At 38.9% G+C, this 17,024-nt stretch overlaps 1 protein-coding gene across 1 annotated transcript; it reads left to right on the top strand.

Annotated features, from left to right (window-relative positions):
- Positions 1 to 13,974, top strand: SLC38A2 (solute carrier family 38 member 2). The gene is made up of 16 exons (XM_019653086.1): positions 1 to 293; positions 1,430 to 1,627; positions 1,919 to 2,000; positions 2,149 to 2,264; positions 4,989 to 5,062; positions 5,167 to 5,259; positions 5,388 to 5,469; positions 6,884 to 6,966; positions 7,390 to 7,448; positions 7,542 to 7,706; positions 8,113 to 8,192; positions 8,291 to 8,391; positions 9,004 to 9,128; positions 9,484 to 9,628; positions 9,740 to 9,837; positions 10,974 to 13,974. The coding sequence occupies exons 2-16, from the start codon at positions 1,512 to 1,514 to the stop codon at positions 11,070 to 11,072; spliced, it is 1,518 nt and encodes a 505-aa protein (XP_019508631.1). The 5' UTR covers positions 1 to 293; positions 1,430 to 1,511; the 3' UTR covers positions 11,073 to 13,974.
- Positions 13,975 to 17,024: the final 3,050 nt, after the last annotated feature.

The following is a 17,024-nucleotide window of genomic DNA, read 5'->3' as shown; positions in this document are numbered from 1 at the left end:
AACCCGGTGCTTTCGGAGCTGTTCCAGAGCCGCGCGACGTCCCTGTCTTGGAGCTTCGTGTCCCGCACCACTGCTAGCAGTCCAGCCACGCGTACCGGCACATTCACGCCTTTCCCTTGAGACGGCGGATGCCGGGCGACTAGGGGGGCAACTTGCCATTTCCTTTTTTTATTAAGATTATTTTTCCTTCGTATCTTTGGGGTCTTTTGTTATTTTCTTTCTCCCCAAACGATTTTTGTTTAAGAAAAACCCACCGAAAGCGTTTCCGGGAATCAGGAGCGGAGACCACCGAGGTAACCGCGTGGGCGGTATCTGTGAAAGGGCCCGGGGCCCAGGGCCCGGGCGGGAGTGGGGGAGGGGCGTCCGGGAGGAGCTGCGGCGGGAAGGCAGCTGCGGGGGTCATTTCCTCCCGGGACAAGCAATTGCAGTCCGCGGGGCTCGTCTTCGACCCCGGCCCACTGGGGTTTCGCCGCCCTCCACGGGTCTGGGGAGGGGCGAAGCGCGGCGCGGGGGCCGCGTGCCCGCCGGGAGCGGAACCGCATTCTCCCGTTAGGGGGAGGGGAGCCAGCCCGCTCCGCGCCTCCGCTGCGGCAAGTCTTGTGGCTTATTTGCATCAATAAAAAAAATTAAATACAGAGGGTCTTGAATTTGGGGACGCCAAAGCGGCTTCGTGCTTTTAGTGTAGCGGAGGCCACGACTGGGGAAGACTGGCCGGGGACGTTTGACAATCGGCAATCGAGGTTGCATCAGTTTCCTTTCCCAGCATAGGAGGGGCCGGCCGGGCGAAGCGCTCGCCAGCCAAATGCCAGTGGATGTGTGTGCCCGGGGGCACGGGCGTGCGCGTGTCAACAAACCCGCTGAGCTGCCCGGAACGGGCGTTCTCCCCTGCTCTGTAGAGGACTCATGTCAGCCCTTTCCGCCCCCTCGAGTCGGCTCACTGCCGCAAAGGCAGTTCTCCATCTGGGGGCTTCGAACATAAAAGGACGGGTTACGCGGCATTGCTTTTGCAAATGCTGGAAACGGGGAACTGTGCACCTGGGCAGCGTGCACACCTAGCCAATGCCTGGTGGAGCTGTGTACCCTGCCTGTACACGACCAAAGAGGCTGGGATAGAGCAAAACCGAGCCCCCCGCACTCCTCCCTTAGAATTAAGATCACGGAGAGGGCGAAATACTAAAACCTGCCGAGAGGCCTCGGGGTCCGGCGGGCGCGGGCTTCCACAGGCGCGGCGCGGCAGTGGGACCATCTTTGTTCTCCGCGGCTCCGCTGTCTGTACTTTTCCGCCCCTCGTCGCGCCCCCGCCCCTCGCGCTCGGCTGGTACTTTTCCACTCGCCTGGCCCGGGTGAATCAGCCGCGCTGCGCCGCCCGGCGGCGTCACGTGACCAGGGCGGGCGCTGCGGTCTTGACGCGCCGCCTCTACCTTCGCAGGCAGCTGCGCGGGCCGGTGCACCGCCAAGGACAAAAGGAGCCCAGTGTTACTCGAAGCATCCGATTCCTCCCGGTGCCCAGCATGAAGAAAGCCGAAATGGGAAGGTTCAATATTTCCCCGGATGAGGACAGCAGCAGTTACAGTTCCAACAGCGACTTCAACTACTCCTACCCCACCAAGCAAGCTGCTCTGAAAAGGTGAGAGAAGTTGTGTGCTGTTTTAAAAACGGCTTGTGCAGATCAGGGGGTTCCAGGATTCTATTTAAGCTTGAATTTACTGTAGCATTTGGAGGGAGAGGAATCTCTAAAAGAGGATCCGTTTGTCTTATTGCAATGACATAGCTCGTGAAAGTGGACTCCTACTTAATGCTTATTTATGTATGCATTTAAGTAAAGGTGTGTGAGAACTACTAAATGACAGTTTTGTGTTAAAGCATTCCATTGTACATTTCAATCCAACTTACAATTTCTCTTTTTAAATTCTTGCAGCCATTATGCAGATGTAGACCCTGAAAACCAGAACTTTTTACTTGAATCGAATTTGGGGAAAAAGAAGTATGAAACAGACTTTGTAAGTTAAAAATAATAATTTGTGTGTCTGTGGCTTTATGGAGTAAAAGAATAGTTTTACGTTTAGATATCAAATCTAACTTACCCAAAGCTGGTTTTCTCCATTTAATTATTGTTGTATGTTTGGTTATCGTTTTCCCTCTATGTAGCATCCAGGTACTACTTCCTTTGGAATGTCAGTATTTAATCTGAGCAATGCGATTGTGGGCAGTGGAATCCTTGGGCTTTCTTATGCCATGGCTAATACTGGAATTGCTCTTTTTATGTAAGTATGTGTAAGTAGTGAGTCTGCCATGCAGGGCAGTTAATATGATGATACAACATATTTTGGCTCCAGAGATTGAATTTACAGTTGAAGGAGTTAACTTAAAAATCATTTGCTTAAAATTTAAAATAAGAGAAATAAAAAAATATCTTTATTCTAGTATATAACTGCATGATATCAAGAAAGCCAATTAGGAAAAATAGGACAACAATTAAAACTGATAATTAAGCCAAAAGTCTTTTAAGTCACTAAAAATACTTAAAGTTGTAACAGGGTTTGGATTTTAAAAAAAAAACAACAACAGAAAAACAACTTGATTAATCCAGAGTAGTTAGAAATTTTGTTCTGGCAAAATTAGAAGCCAAAATATTAATATGCATAGTACTTTCAAGCCAGTTTGGTAAATTGACAGTCTCCCCAAGGACCTATTGCCCCTTAACATGCATAAGGAAAACAACTAATTAAAAGAAAATATATAGGGTGTGATGGTATTTGCCTAACCGGAAATAATGTTTATCTTAAGAAAAGTAGTCATAAAGCAATTGAAAAGCAACCCATATGTGTTTTTTGTTTTTTTAATATTTATTACAGATCTGTGTGATTGCCACATACCATAGCAAGAAAGTTAATATTTTTAATAAGTACCTGCTTTTAAATGTTATTTTTTTTTTTTAGTTATTTAGTTAGAATTTGTTATACTTGTGATTTCCAGCACAAATACCTATAATAGAATTTTGGAGCTTTTATAAAAGACTTTAGAGCAGTGGTTCTTAAAATTGTGGGGTGACGGATCCTTGGAGAATATAATAGAAAAATAAGGACCTTATTTCCAACAAAAAAGCACCCAACAAAAATACATGTAAATTTGGGCATACATTTTCAGTGATGTTTATGTCATAGTTGTTAAGTTTAAGTACCTTTGGGCTCTTTGACCAAGGCAATATCTGTGGAAGATAGTGTGATTTTTATTGTACAGATGAAGAAACCACATATGCAGGTAGCATGGAATTGTCCCTTTGTGACAGATGTACTTTAGTTAGCTGACTGGTACCTTCTACTCAACTTATTTCCTTCAGCAGAATAGAACGTTCATGAAAAGAAAAGCAGATCTTTATAAAGCACTGCTTTGTGTCGAAATTCTGTGCTGAAGTTAAGCCCAACTTTGAGTATTGGAAGCTAGGATTCAGTCAGCTTGCTTCATTAGCATGAGGTTTTTTGAGACCTCTTACTAAGGTGAAGGACCAGCAATTTATATAGAAAGGACCCTAGAGTTTCAAAGTATTTGGTAAAAGGGGAACTTGAATGGCATCATTTTTAGATACTGAAAACCCTTCCTAACTCAGTATAAAAACTGGAGGCAGTTTTTAAGTGGGGTTATAGTGCAGAATTTACTTGCGATAAAATGGCACCTCTGTCCCATTAAGTGAAAGCAAAACTGATGTTAGCCTTGCACTTTGGAAATTATTTATACTTTATAGGGTCTATGTGTTTGATGATTAACCACTTTAAGAAATGGTTAAATAGTATCAAGAGTACTAAAATGAGTTTTTAATGCAGTAGTATTTTACAAAGTATATTTAAAGGTAAATAACTCTGTAGCTAACCTTATCAGCAGAATCATCAGTCTTGAGGTTGAATGTCACCTCAAAGTTTATGAAATCCATTTATTTCCCCCACCCAATTGCTATTTCAGTGTAGAGAAAGGAGGACTGAATTTGTAATTGTTCTGGATTTTAAACCAACAACTTTCCCTAGAGGTGAGGCTAATGGTGTCATTTCCCACCTCAGATTAGACCCCATACAACTATTGGCATTAGAATGGCAGCTTGATGTCACCATCTATGTTTAACTGACAGACATCAGTTTTGTTGCCAGACCTTATATGGTACTATATTCAGTTTGCCTGTATAAAATTTTAAAAAAGTGACTGTCTTCTTGTTTGTAGAATTTTCTGTGAGTTTCCCGGATTTTGAATTTTGTTCCTGTTACTAAAAAGTAGTTCATGTTTTTCTTGGCTTGCCTAGCGGCGGGGAGAAAAATAAAATTGGAATGAGAGAGAACCAGTGCTCTAAAGGAAAACTTTAGGGAATCTTTAGTCCTTCTCTGTTCAATTTATCCCCGTGTTCCAGCGAGGAGACAGCCCAGACAGTTGGACTGATAGATAGCACAGGCATTGTTTAACTTGGTGACGGTGCTGGGCCTGTATTCCATACCCTGGGGTGGAATATCATATATCGTCTCATTGATTACTGCTTTGATTTGTGCTACCTTGATTGCATTTCAGAAGTACCTTGTAGGCTGGGTTTGCTAGCAGGTATTGCCATCATTTTACAGGGAATATTGCGCAACAATTAAAGTGCAGAGAAGCGGCAAGTATACAACTAATGTATTATGGTGCCAGAATCAAATTATAAATCTCAGAACTCTACTACTTTAAAGTTTGGCTTTCCAGTATCTCCTGTCATGTTTGGTTCAGTGGGTAAACCCCTGCTCTTAACAATTCTATAGACCCTATTACCTGAGACATGCAAGTTTTTAGTGCCTGCCAGGTAAGAGAATATGTTGACACTAGCCAGGAAAGTGAACACTAGTTCTTGGCATTCTATCTAGCACAAGTATTAGGATAAATTCCATATTTAATGTTTAAATAACCAAAACCAAAAAAAGTTGTATTTAAATAGAGCTGTGCTTGTTTTTAACCCAACACCGTTTCTTTCTCATCAGAATCCTCTTGACATTTGTGTCAATATTTTCTCTGTATTCTGTTCATCTCCTTTTGAAGACTGCCAATGAAGGAGGTATGGTAGCATTTTTGATATTTCTAAAACAATTAACGCCTGTCGGCGGTTTTGTTCCTCTTATGAAATACCTGCTTCATGCATCTGTGTTCTTCAAATTATAGGGTCTTTATTATATGAACAATTGGGACATAAGGCATTTGGATTGGTTGGAAAGCTTGCAGCTTCTGGATCGATTACAATGCAGAATATTGGAGGTAAGAATTGTTTAAAAGGCGATATGGGTAGACTTCCTCTCTGTGTAGCACAGAGCGGTGACACGTTACTTTTGGTGTCACGGTGCCACATTTTGCACTTGTAATGGTATAATTTTGTTTTCCTCCAGCTATGTCAAGCTACCTCTTCATAGTGAAATATGAGTTACCTTTGGTGATCCAGGCATTAATGAACATTGAAGATACAACTGGGTAGGTGCTAAGTAAGGTTACTCCTAAGAAACGATTAAAATCTAAAACGGTTAGATTTATCAAAGGTGGATATAAAATGACTCAGTAAATTACTTTTTTGTAAATGTTATTGTTGAAACTGACCAAGCAGTCCCCCATACACTGATCTTTTGAGGGTGAAAGGCCAAAGACGGTAGGTAGTCTTCATAACTCTGGATAACTAATTTCTAACCTGCATGTGAAAACAGGCTTTTTAAACTTAACTTTTCCTCTTTATATTTTACTCTCTAAGAAGATATAACTGAAAAACACATACTTAAACCTATGTTAGGACTGCAGCTTTGAATTGTTAAAAACCAATTCCTGTCCGGGTTTTTTTGTAAATTTGAAATTCTTAAAACTTAATCTATTTAAAATGCATAATACCAGAAAATGGGATGGCCATACTGTAGAACCCTTATCCTTCTAGCAAAGTTGTTCACCCCAGTTGACTAATAGGTTTTTATCTAAAGTAAACATAGGGGGAGATAATTTACTTCCCCACTTACTTGCAGCTCTTTATCTCAAAATAGAGAGGTGGTTATCTCTGTGCTTTAGAAATTTATTTTAGTAAGCTGATCTTTAGATAGAGGTTTGTGTGGGGTCTTTGTTGCTGAAGTGAGTGGAGTAGAATTCACAGGGCAATTAGAATTTGCAAATAGTCATTTAAAAGAGGGTAGTGTAGATGACTTAAAAAGGAAAAATATTGCTAGAATGCTTAGGAGACATGGTTAATATTTTCACTTAACTTCAGAAGGGATCTTTTGACTATCTTTGGAGTCAAGGTGGGTCAAGGTGTTACAACACACTCTTGACACCCTGGAATAAGTCCTGGTTTGGGAGACTGGGTTTTGTTGTTTTTTGCCTATGTATAATATTTGACCTAAATGCGAAAGACTTTCCTTGTTGAAGTGTTTAATCTGTACATTTGCTAATAAATGTCTGAAAGAAACTTGTTTTAAAATTTCCTTGTTTCTAGCATTAAAAATTGCAAGCTAAAGCTATGACAAAGTTGGTGTATAATTTTTCTAAAAAATGCTTAATGATAAGATTACTGGCTTAACAATGCCTCTTTGTTCCCTATATTAAGAAGCAAGCCTTTAAGAAGTATTTTATGTTATGAATCAGCTGGCAGCCTTCCCAGAGCAAACAGTGGGACAAAAGTTACACTGTTTCATACCCCATTTCTAACCTGAGTGAATATTCATCTAGTGCACAAAGGGAGAGATTTATTCCTGTCTGTAAGCTTTTTGAATGAGCAGTACTTCCAAACCTGTCTTTTGTGTGTGTATTTTTATAGTACTTCTATAAGATGAGTCCTGTGAGAAGAGCTGCATATTTTCCTGAGGGTGTTTGTGACTGGGTTTTGACCTTGTTTTTCTTTTCTTTGATTCAGATTGTGGTATTTGAACGGTGACTATTTGGTTCTGCTGGTGTCATTGGTGCTCATTCTCCCTTTGTCACTGCTGAGAAATTTAGGTGAGCAATCTCATCCCGAACGAGAACTGAAATGAACCTCGCCACCAGCTCGTTGGCTTTCTCTTACTAGAAATTGTGAGCGGAAAAGCCCTAAATGCATACCGTGGGGAGTTGCATTGCAGTCTACAAACCTGTGGGTCTTTCAGAGTACTAGCACTATCGCTACCAAGGGGCCAAAATATTTTGTTGACATTTTATAATGTCTTGTACTTTGTAAGGAATAATACAGAAAGTTTTTATTATTTTAGTTCCTTAGCAACTGTTGGTAATTCTGTCTTAGTACGTCAGAATTAGAAAGTTAATATTGTAGCCACACTACAGTCTTCCAGGCAGAATTGAGTTATTTAGTAGAGAAAATATATTTGCCCTAAACTTATTTCATGGAACTAACGTTAACATTCATCCTCTCCTGCCTCCTTATAGGATATTTGGGATATACCAGTGGCCTTTCCTTGTTGTGTATGATGTTCTTTCTGATAGTGGTAAGCATAACTTTTCTTTGAAGCTGGAGATTTCGTTTTTAGAAGCCCTGTCAAAATATTCAGTTTAACAAATGCAAAATAATATATTTTCAGGTGATTTGCAAGAAGTTTGATATTGCTTGTCCTTTGGAAGTTACTTTGATAGTGAATGAAACAATGAACAGCACCTTCACACAGCCAATAGCTTTTGAAACTGACATGGCATTTAACACGACTGATGATGCCTGCAGACCACATTATTTTATCTTCAACTCACAGGTAACTAAATATAATCTTCATGTTCTGAAAGGAAGGTTTTAGGGAAGAGAGGAGGGAAACTGTACTGGAAATTTAAAAATCACTCCCAAGGTAAAGGGAGAAGGGGTCATAGCTGCTTTTTAGAAAACATCATTCTTATTGAGGACTGAAAAGAAAGCATTGGTTTGTGTCTTAAAATGATTCAGAAATGAAATAATCGCATGATGTTAATAATTGACACATTCAGAAGTTAGGATATTAATCACATAGCGAACAACTTAGAATATTGGAAGCTAATTATGTAAGGGAAACTAATTTAATTATCTTAGGCTTTGATTCTAAGATTAGTTGATATATACATTACAGAACTGTGATAACATGAGTTTGTTACATTAGGATATTGAACAAGTTTTTACATTTTTTGCAGACCGTCTATGCTGTGCCAATTCTGACCTTTTCATTTGTCTGTCATCCTGCTATTCTTCCCATTTACGAAGAGCTGAAAGAGTGAGTTCTTAACCTATTTTCACATACATTTAAATATTTAATTATTGCTATAGCTATTGCTAAAATATATTTTTGTATTTTCCTTTGAATTTACATAGCCGCAGCCGTAGAAGAATGATGAACGTGTCCAAGATTTCATTTTTTGCTATGTTTCTCATGTACCTGCTTGCTGCCCTCTTTGGATACCTGACATTCTATGGTAAATAATGTCTGGTTAGCCACCCCACCCCCCACCCCCTCCAAAAAAGGGGAAATCCCACTTTGTGAAATAAAATTGATATTTTGATAAGTATAGTTCTATCACTAAAAAAAGTTAGTCTCTTTTGGTATATTTCATTTGTGGTGAGAAATTGAAAGTTGAATTTAGAGCTTAGAATTTCCTATAGTATATTTAATCAGTAGCTTCTAGAGCCCAGTTTCAAAAGTATATCGTTAATCATTTGATGCCATTTTTGTACGATATGCTTGCATCTGAGTTCATCTTTCTTATCTCCTCCCCCATTGCCTTCAAATTATACGACACACAAAAACTAAGCCAAACCATGGGATTTAGCTGTTTAGCTCCTGTTGTTTTTAATGGGGGTCATGTGGCTAAATCGCTGCTTGGTATTTAGAAAAATTTTCCTTCAATGTTATTTTAATTGCATTAACCTAATTCCAAATTAATCTTATTAGCCTCTTAGTTTACAGTCATTTTGTGAGTAGCTAATACCTTTGGTGCAAATTTTGGCCACAAGTTGGATTTTCCACCTAATCTCCAGAGAAAACAGCATATTTGAAGTTTTTGTTTTGTTTTTGTCTTTCCCCATAGAACATGTTGAGTCCGAACTGCTTCATACCTATTCCAGTGTTTTGGGAACTGATGTTCTTCTCCTCGTTGTCCGATTGGCTGTTTTGATGGCTGTCACCCTCACGGTACCAGTCGTTATTTTCCCGGTAAGGAATCACTTGCTCTCTTTTCAGTAGGAATGGGTTTAAACGTGAAGATTTGTGAGATTTTCCTCTTCTGGGAGGAGAGTAACACTACTGGAATGATAGAGTTGATGGTGGTTTTGAAGGGACTGACTGTTCTTTGCAGATTTTCAAAACGTCCGAGGGTATTTTTTCCATAATTGAAGATATTAAATGATCTAACAGTGTTGAGATGTTTAGAAAACAGCAGTAGAGGAAGGCGGCACACGTTTATTATTTACATAGCTGCTTATTTTAGATATATTTCCTGTTATTTGGATTTTATTTTAAATTAATTGAAGCTGGAATTTTCATTTGCTTGTCTATTTGTTTATTGCAGATCCGGGGTTCCATAACTCACTTGTTGTGCCCAACAAAAGATTTCAGTTGGTGGCGTCATAGCCTCATTACAGTGTCCATCTTGGCATTCACCAATTTGCTTGTCATCTTTGTCCCAACTATTAGAGATATCTTTGGTTTCATTGGTAAGTTTTAGAAAGTATCATGGTTGATTAAAATATCAGGAATTTTAAGGTTTAAAACATGAATGGCAAGTGATTTATTGAATTCTGAAGAAGGTAAATGTTCTTTTACAGGCGCATCTGCAGCTGCTATGTTGATTTTTATTCTTCCATCGGCCTTCTATATCAAGTTAGTTAAGAAGGAACCTATGAAATCTGTACAGAAGATTGGGGTGAGTAAGAGATGGTGACTGACTAAAAATCTTTCAATACTAAAAATTTCCTCAACTGATTTTAATTTTTCTCTGTTGGCTATCATTTGTTGTAGTTTCACTTTTACGGTTTTATTAAATTTTTATAACTACTTCACAGATGAAAGATGGGGGAGAGGAGGTAAAAGACAGTTTGCCATCTAATACATGCTTAAGCTAATTGCAAGAAAATTATTAGATACAGAGATAGTGTAAAGTATGAAAATACTGGCTTAGCTTTCAACATTTGTTGAACCAATGTTTTTTGGACTGCCTACTGTGTGACAGACACTTAAATGGGGCTTGATATTATATAAAAGAGAAAAAGATGGGGTATTTAGTCTTAACGATACAAACCATCTTGAATGCAGAGCTTGGGAGTGGAAGCGGCTATTACACTTTAAAATACTACTGGGTTGTTGGAAAAGTCATGACACATTTTTGCAACAAAAAAAAACAGAAAAAAATACGTCATGACTTTTCCGACAACCCCAACGTTATGTACTTTCAAGTGTAACAACACTGATTTTATAAAGGGTATGATGTGGTAAGCACAAATGGTCCTGGTGATGATATTTAGGAAAAACACTGCTTTTCAGTTTTTATTCTCCACTACCATTCTGATCTGATTAAAGTACTAGAATTGTTTGTAAACCAACAGCTGTCATTTTGTTTTACTCAAAAGTATATAGGGGTAGTAATTGAAGGGTAGGATTAGGAGTAAACGTACTCCTGTCTCTTAGAAAGACCCCTGACTTCATTTGACTCAGGATGCGTTTTAGGATGACTTGGGTTTGATTTTATGACTTGAATTTTTGCTTAAAAATAAAATGCAAAGAACTCAGTCCAATTCTACTTGATGAGTTAGTATCTTCAGCAAAGAAAATTATTTAGCTTTTCATTTGAGAAAAAGAAATGAAAAAATGAAATTTTGGAAGGTTTCAAAGATAGTTGTTTTGTACTATATACGACCCCTCAGTTACTTAAGACCATTTAAATATCTTTAGCTCTATAAAATACAATTGACATAATTTTAGTGATTGTAAGCCTATTTTTAAAAGTAGAAAGATGTGTATTTTGTTGCTTGCTGATCAGTTTTCTCCTTGTGCTTATTGCAGGCTATGTTATTCCTGTTAAGTGGCGTGGTGGTGATGACTGGAAGCATGGCCTTGATTATTCTGGATTGGGTACACAATGCCCATGGAGGCGGCCATTAACTGGGCACCACTAAAACTTCAGCAGTCCATTTGATGCCAGTGTTGAGTCAACTCTCAACTATGAAATTTCACCTAATGTTTTTAGTTTCACTTCCTTTTGAAGTGCAGATTCCTCGCTGGTTCTTCTGAGTGCAGAATATGTGAACTCTTTTTTTTGTTGTTTTTTTGTTTTTTTAAAAGAAACTATTCTGTATGATAGAAATGGACATTAACAACAAAACCACGAGTCTCGGGTTAACGGAAGTGACAATTTTATTCCATTCCAGAGAATGGACGAACTCTTAACTTTTATCAAGCCACATGTTTGGCTGTGTCATTGTTTAACTTGGATATTTTATGATTTTACTTGAATGTGCCTAATGGAACCATTTGATGTGAGAAACAATTCTTAATTTACAGCAAAGTATTCAAATAACCATTGAGAAAAACACTATTATTTTTTTGTACCAAAAATATTTAAAGACCTCAGAAGCACTATTTTACTTTTTAAAAATTGCTTTTTTTGGACATTGTCCAAAAACAGTTAATAAATTCCACAAAAAAATTTTCATTGGTGTTTTGAAAACAAATATTGGTATTATGAAGTGAATTGCCTTTTTACAGGCATAATAAGCCAAATACTTTTTTTACCCAAAATGATTTTTAAACAAAATGATGTAATGAAAAATTGTACCATGAATAGGAGCATAGTTTTTTCCATTCAAACGTCACCATTCAAGGATGATTGATTATTGCTATACCAAATCAGATGAACTCTGTTCATCACTTTTCTTCTCTGTCCCCAAATAATTTAGTTCACTCAGACTGAGATATTTATGGTTTCGATCTATTAGAATGGAAGATAATGCAGATATTTCTGTGGAAAAGTAAAATAACTAATTTTGAGGTACCAAATAGTGCAATTGGGTAAAACAGGGTTTATTCAGTTGCATCTGTCTCCAGGGTTGTACTGACAGCTCTGGGTTTTTTGGGCCAGCCCTTTTTTGACATTGCTCCCAGCAATGGAAAATGGGCATTTGATGGCTGTAGGCCAAAACTCTTCTATCCGCAGTACAACTTTTCAGAATGCTCACCTACTACTGGAAGTGTGAATTACTTGATAATGTATGGCTTAGTCGTGTTCATGTTAGTCGTGTTCATGTCTACAGTAGAGGTCTAATCCACAGGTTGCGCCGCTATTTGGTATAATATGAGTTCTCCTCACATAGGCCACAGGGTTTCTCATGCAGCAAGTTTTTTTAAAAAAAACCTCCTTTGCACTGGATTGTCATCTCATTCTTGTACAACATAGAATTATTTGTTTACATCCAACTAATGGTTAGCTAGGGGAAACAGTGCAACTGGAGTGTAAGTAGTTGGCCCAACTGCATGCTCGCCCTTCCATTTCAATTCCAGGTAGAACTGAAACAATTTGGCTTTAAGAGCACATTTTTATTGTATGTTACGGTGTATGGTGAATATATTATTAAATAATGTGGTACTTTGCTCATCAGGCATAATGTCTAAAAATCTAACATAATTCCATTAGTGGTTGGGGGAAGCAAATAATGGAATCAACAATTGGTCATCTGGCTTGAAGATCTTGAACTAAGCATTTTTAGTTTTAGACAAGGGCCAGAAATGTGGCAGACAGGTTTTTGTTACGCATTCTTGTATTATATGTGACTAGGTTATAGACAAGATATGTCTGTCTAATTAAAGACCCTTGTGGAACTGGAAGACGTCTTGTAGTGCTACGTTGGGTGAAACCAATGGTCCATCTTTGTTTTTCTACGAAAATTATTGGGGACCATCTAGAAAGGCAGTGAGAAGGTGGATTCTACAGCACTGCTTTCATTTAACTGGGCTTTTGGCACTCCCTTCAAATCCAGAACCTCACCTCTATTTCAAACTAAGAACTGGCACTTCTGCTTGAGTTCCTGAAAGAATTGCTGATTTTGTACCTAAGGCCTGTCACGGAGAACCTGACAGTTTCTATAGTTTACATCCTTTCATATGGGAGGAAATACCGAGTCAACCAGGAAGGAATGGAAAATAGCCTCTCACAGCAAATCAATGTGGAGAGGCTCATCCAATCCTCTGGCGGTTTGAGGTTCAAAATCAGCTGCCTAGGGTAAATTCCATTGCATGATTTTCTTGGAGCTATATTGTCTGCCTTGAGGTTCCTAAACAGTGAATTCCCATTAATGAGCAGTCTTCAGTATTAAAACCACTGTCTTGTCACCTCATTTTGCATTACTGTCTTCCGTGGATGTTTCAGTTATAACTGTAATGTTATTTATAGAACAGCATTAATCCATTAAAGCTAACCTATTTTTCAATATTTATGATAATCTGTGTACATACATTGTCTGTCCATATGTATTTGTAAATAGGTTGTATATAATTCCATAGGTCAGGTTTGGGTCTTGGGTTTGAGTGTATATATTCCTGTAAGTTTCTTAACTGCATTTTGATGAACTCACACAGTATATATAGAAGAATTGTCCCAAAAGTACCTGTACAGAGATTTCAATATAGACAACTTGACAAATTGTGTAAAACACTAAAATTTTAAATACTGTTTAAATTGTACTTGCAATAAACAGACTAGACTGGTTGAACATTTCATTTTTTCATGAAAACTTGATGCAAGTTCAGATTATTAAATTTTAAATAAGGTCTAAATTTCCAAAATGCAGTAGTTAAAATGTGATCTAATGAAATCAAATGTGATCTAGTATAATGAAAGACCTTTGAGAACCTGCGTGTGTTAACTTCCTGTATATAATGTAAAAAATCCCTACTGTACTGTTTATAGGCCAACAATTCCAGTATGACTTGTTGGCAAAGAGTGCTACACCGTTTCAATGAAACAATGTATGTTTGTTTTAACTGAACTAAAATAAATACATAATCCTGGGCAGCAGTGTTTTCTTTGAGGTAAGGGGATCAGTGGTGTCTGATGTATTTTGTATTGTAAGTACAGCACCTAGAATTCCGGTCCACATAATGATAGTGATTATCATAATGAAAAAGAATGGTGAGGGAAAAGTTTCTGCTTTTCAAGTTCCTAAAGATAAGTTTACAAAGGGGGAGGAGGAATGCAAAAAACTGCTAAACGTCAAATCAAAGACCCAGGCTAGGACCTCCTCTAAGTAGGTCAGTAGTGCCTCAGAATCACCTGGGGAGCTTTCCTAAAATGCAGTTTTCTGGAGTTCGTGTCTACAATAGTTCGATTCCATAGGTCTGCAGCGCAGTCCCGAATATTTCTTTTCCCCCAGAAAGCTACCAGTGATTCTTAACACCATTTAATACTAAGGGGTGCTGAACCAGGCCTAGGAATAAGTCATGGGTTCCACCACAGTGAAGGTACTGAAAAGAAAAGGACAAGCTGGAGAGCCATTGACAAGCTGATGAGTGCCTAGGTGTGCCCGAGTGACCCTAGAAGGGAAGAGGGTTACTAACAGGATAGGTCCAGTATGGCCTACTGATAATAGCGTTAAAAGCTTGGGGCTCCTAAAGGGAGATACCACAGAACAGCCAGTGTGCTTGGGTGTGGTTCCAAAGGCAAGGCAACATTTCTGCAAGAAACATACCCTGTTACTAACGATGGTCAAGGGAGAAGGAACTGTCTTGAGTAGAAAGTGCAGCAGAATTTGCAACAAATCTGAACTGAACAAAAGAGTAGTTGAGTTTTCAGTTACCTGAGAAGCTTTAACTGAACACTACCATGTGCAACTAACATGCCCAGGGGAAACAGGGTAGGGTTATGTGTCAGGTAGCTTTTAGCAGAATCCGTACACTTTCAAGTCAAACCATTTTTAAAAAAATAAATGAACCAGAATGCCAATTTACTAATCTAAAATTAGAAATATATTTGGTGGGTAGGTCCACTCAGGAGATGAAAATACAGTTCTATAACCGTGCAGGCGGTCATTCTCTATAGATATTTCCAGTAAGCCTGAGGAATATTCTAGGAATGTTTCTAACGAAAGCAGAGCTGTTTGTCTTGACTTGGAAATACTCAACCTAGAGACTCAGCTAAGTTTCTGGGAACAAAGTAAAAATCTATTTAAATTAGCTTACGCAAAAATGATGGCAAAGGGAGAGAACTTTTTAGGAGATTGGGGTACCTCAGACAATTAGAAGATAAACAGGCTTTCGAAAGGTCAAACACTAGATTTGTTCTAGAAATCTCCATAACACAAATGTGTGAGACTTCACTACAGAGCTCTGCAATTGGATTCTGAGCAAATTCTTCAGCCAACTTTTCAAGCTAAACATTGGCTAATAATGGGTCTAATCTCTAATATAGCTGGTGGACAGGGTGACACAGCACAAACATGGCTGCCAGAACCCACTCCAGTGGTTGGGAGAATAGTTCTCAGAGGAGTGAAATGGTCATGGGATGGAAATTGGATCACCAACTGTTGCAGTTTGAGCACTGCAAGTCTGCATCCTGGGAAACCTCTCAGTTCAAGGAAACGGGGGGAGGGGGGGTGGTTGGTCACTCTAATTAGGAAGGCATGCAAAAAACAGCCTAGAGATACAGATAAACTTATTTTCTTTGGATTTCCTTTTTCTAGACTTCCAGGTAGAACACCAGTCTCCTTTTATGACTTTGTCCCAACTCAACAGATGATAGCTTCCTCAAGTCACATTTTTTCCTGTTTTTCCCCCACCAGAGTTGTAAGCTTCATAAGAGCAGACATCCATCTGTCTTTTCATTAGTTTATCTCCAAAGCACATAACAACCTCTAGCAAATAGTACATAAATCCTCAGTGTAATTTTGAATGAATAGATACATGCTTTATTTTCTATAGCATGTTGAGATAAGGCTCAAACTTTTAAGCAAGAATTTACAGCAAGTATGATGAAATTAAATGCTGACTTAAAAAATACGGTTTATTTCTCTTCCACCAGAAGCCTGCAACAGAAAGGCTTTCTTGCCTAGCCTATGATCTGCCTCCAGGTGGCAGAAGTCATCTTTAACCTGTACAGCATAGAAGTGATTTTGCAGTGTTGAAATCCTTTTTCAAATCCCTAACCAGATTTGGCTGTCCTCCACATATTGTGAGGAAAAAAATGAACACAGCAAGTCTGGTTGCTTACTCCTTATGCCTTCAAGGGAACCATGAGTGACCGTTGGCCAACTCCTGGGAATGTGGCCCTCAGAATTTTTTTTATGCTAGTGATTGATGAGTTTGTTATATACACAAGAAGCAATGGACCATGTTATATCGCCTTTTGAGCTTGCTTTACACAAGCACCAAGATTAATGATGTGTACCTGGTTTCATTGTTGGGGTTCTTGGTTTTGGTTGCCAAGGCTGGTTGCAAAGCAGAATATGTCTACGTGACCAACAGCCCCTAAAAGCCTTGGACCTTAAGACTCATTTGGGATTCTCTGGGCAGACCTTCCACACATACCCCTATAGTTCACTGCTAGAAAAAGAGCACTCCTCTGCGGCCTCCAACAAGGAAGCTCTCGGAAGCCTGTGCTGGACCTCTCTGAACTTTACTGTTGCACATCTTCCTGTTGCTTTTGCTGTGTATCCTTTGCTATGATAAATCTTAGCAGGTGAGTATTACCTGCTATTGAGTCTTGAGAGTCCTGGTGAAGCACCACATGAAACATGTATGTATGGTTTCCGTTTTTCTTTACACGATCAGTTTGCAAACCTCAGTATCTCTTGCCTTCTCCAGGAAGAATCTATGCACAAATAAAGTCCTAAAGCATTACTGAGCAAGTTTTACTAAATATTGTTTGGGGTGTGGCATGTTGGGAGAGATAGCAAAGAAAATTTTTTATATTACACATACCACTGTGTTCAACTTCATAAATACCCGTTTGATGTATTTCTTCTCCCAAGTCCCTTAGTGGTGCTGTGAACTAAAGATCTCTCTCTGTCCGCCATTCTTCCCACATCATACACAGCCCATTTATTCCCTATTCTCATGAGTAGTTCA

The sequence above is a fragment of the Hipposideros armiger genome, unplaced genomic scaffold (assembly GCF_001890085.2).
Source record: "Hipposideros armiger isolate ML-2016 unplaced genomic scaffold, ASM189008v1 scaffold_194, whole genome shotgun sequence".
In the NCBI taxonomy this organism is placed as follows: domain Eukaryota; kingdom Metazoa; phylum Chordata; class Mammalia; order Chiroptera; family Hipposideridae; genus Hipposideros; species Hipposideros armiger.
The sequence above is the reverse complement of the archived record's forward strand: the minus strand, read 5'-3'. Positions and strand labels throughout refer to the sequence as shown.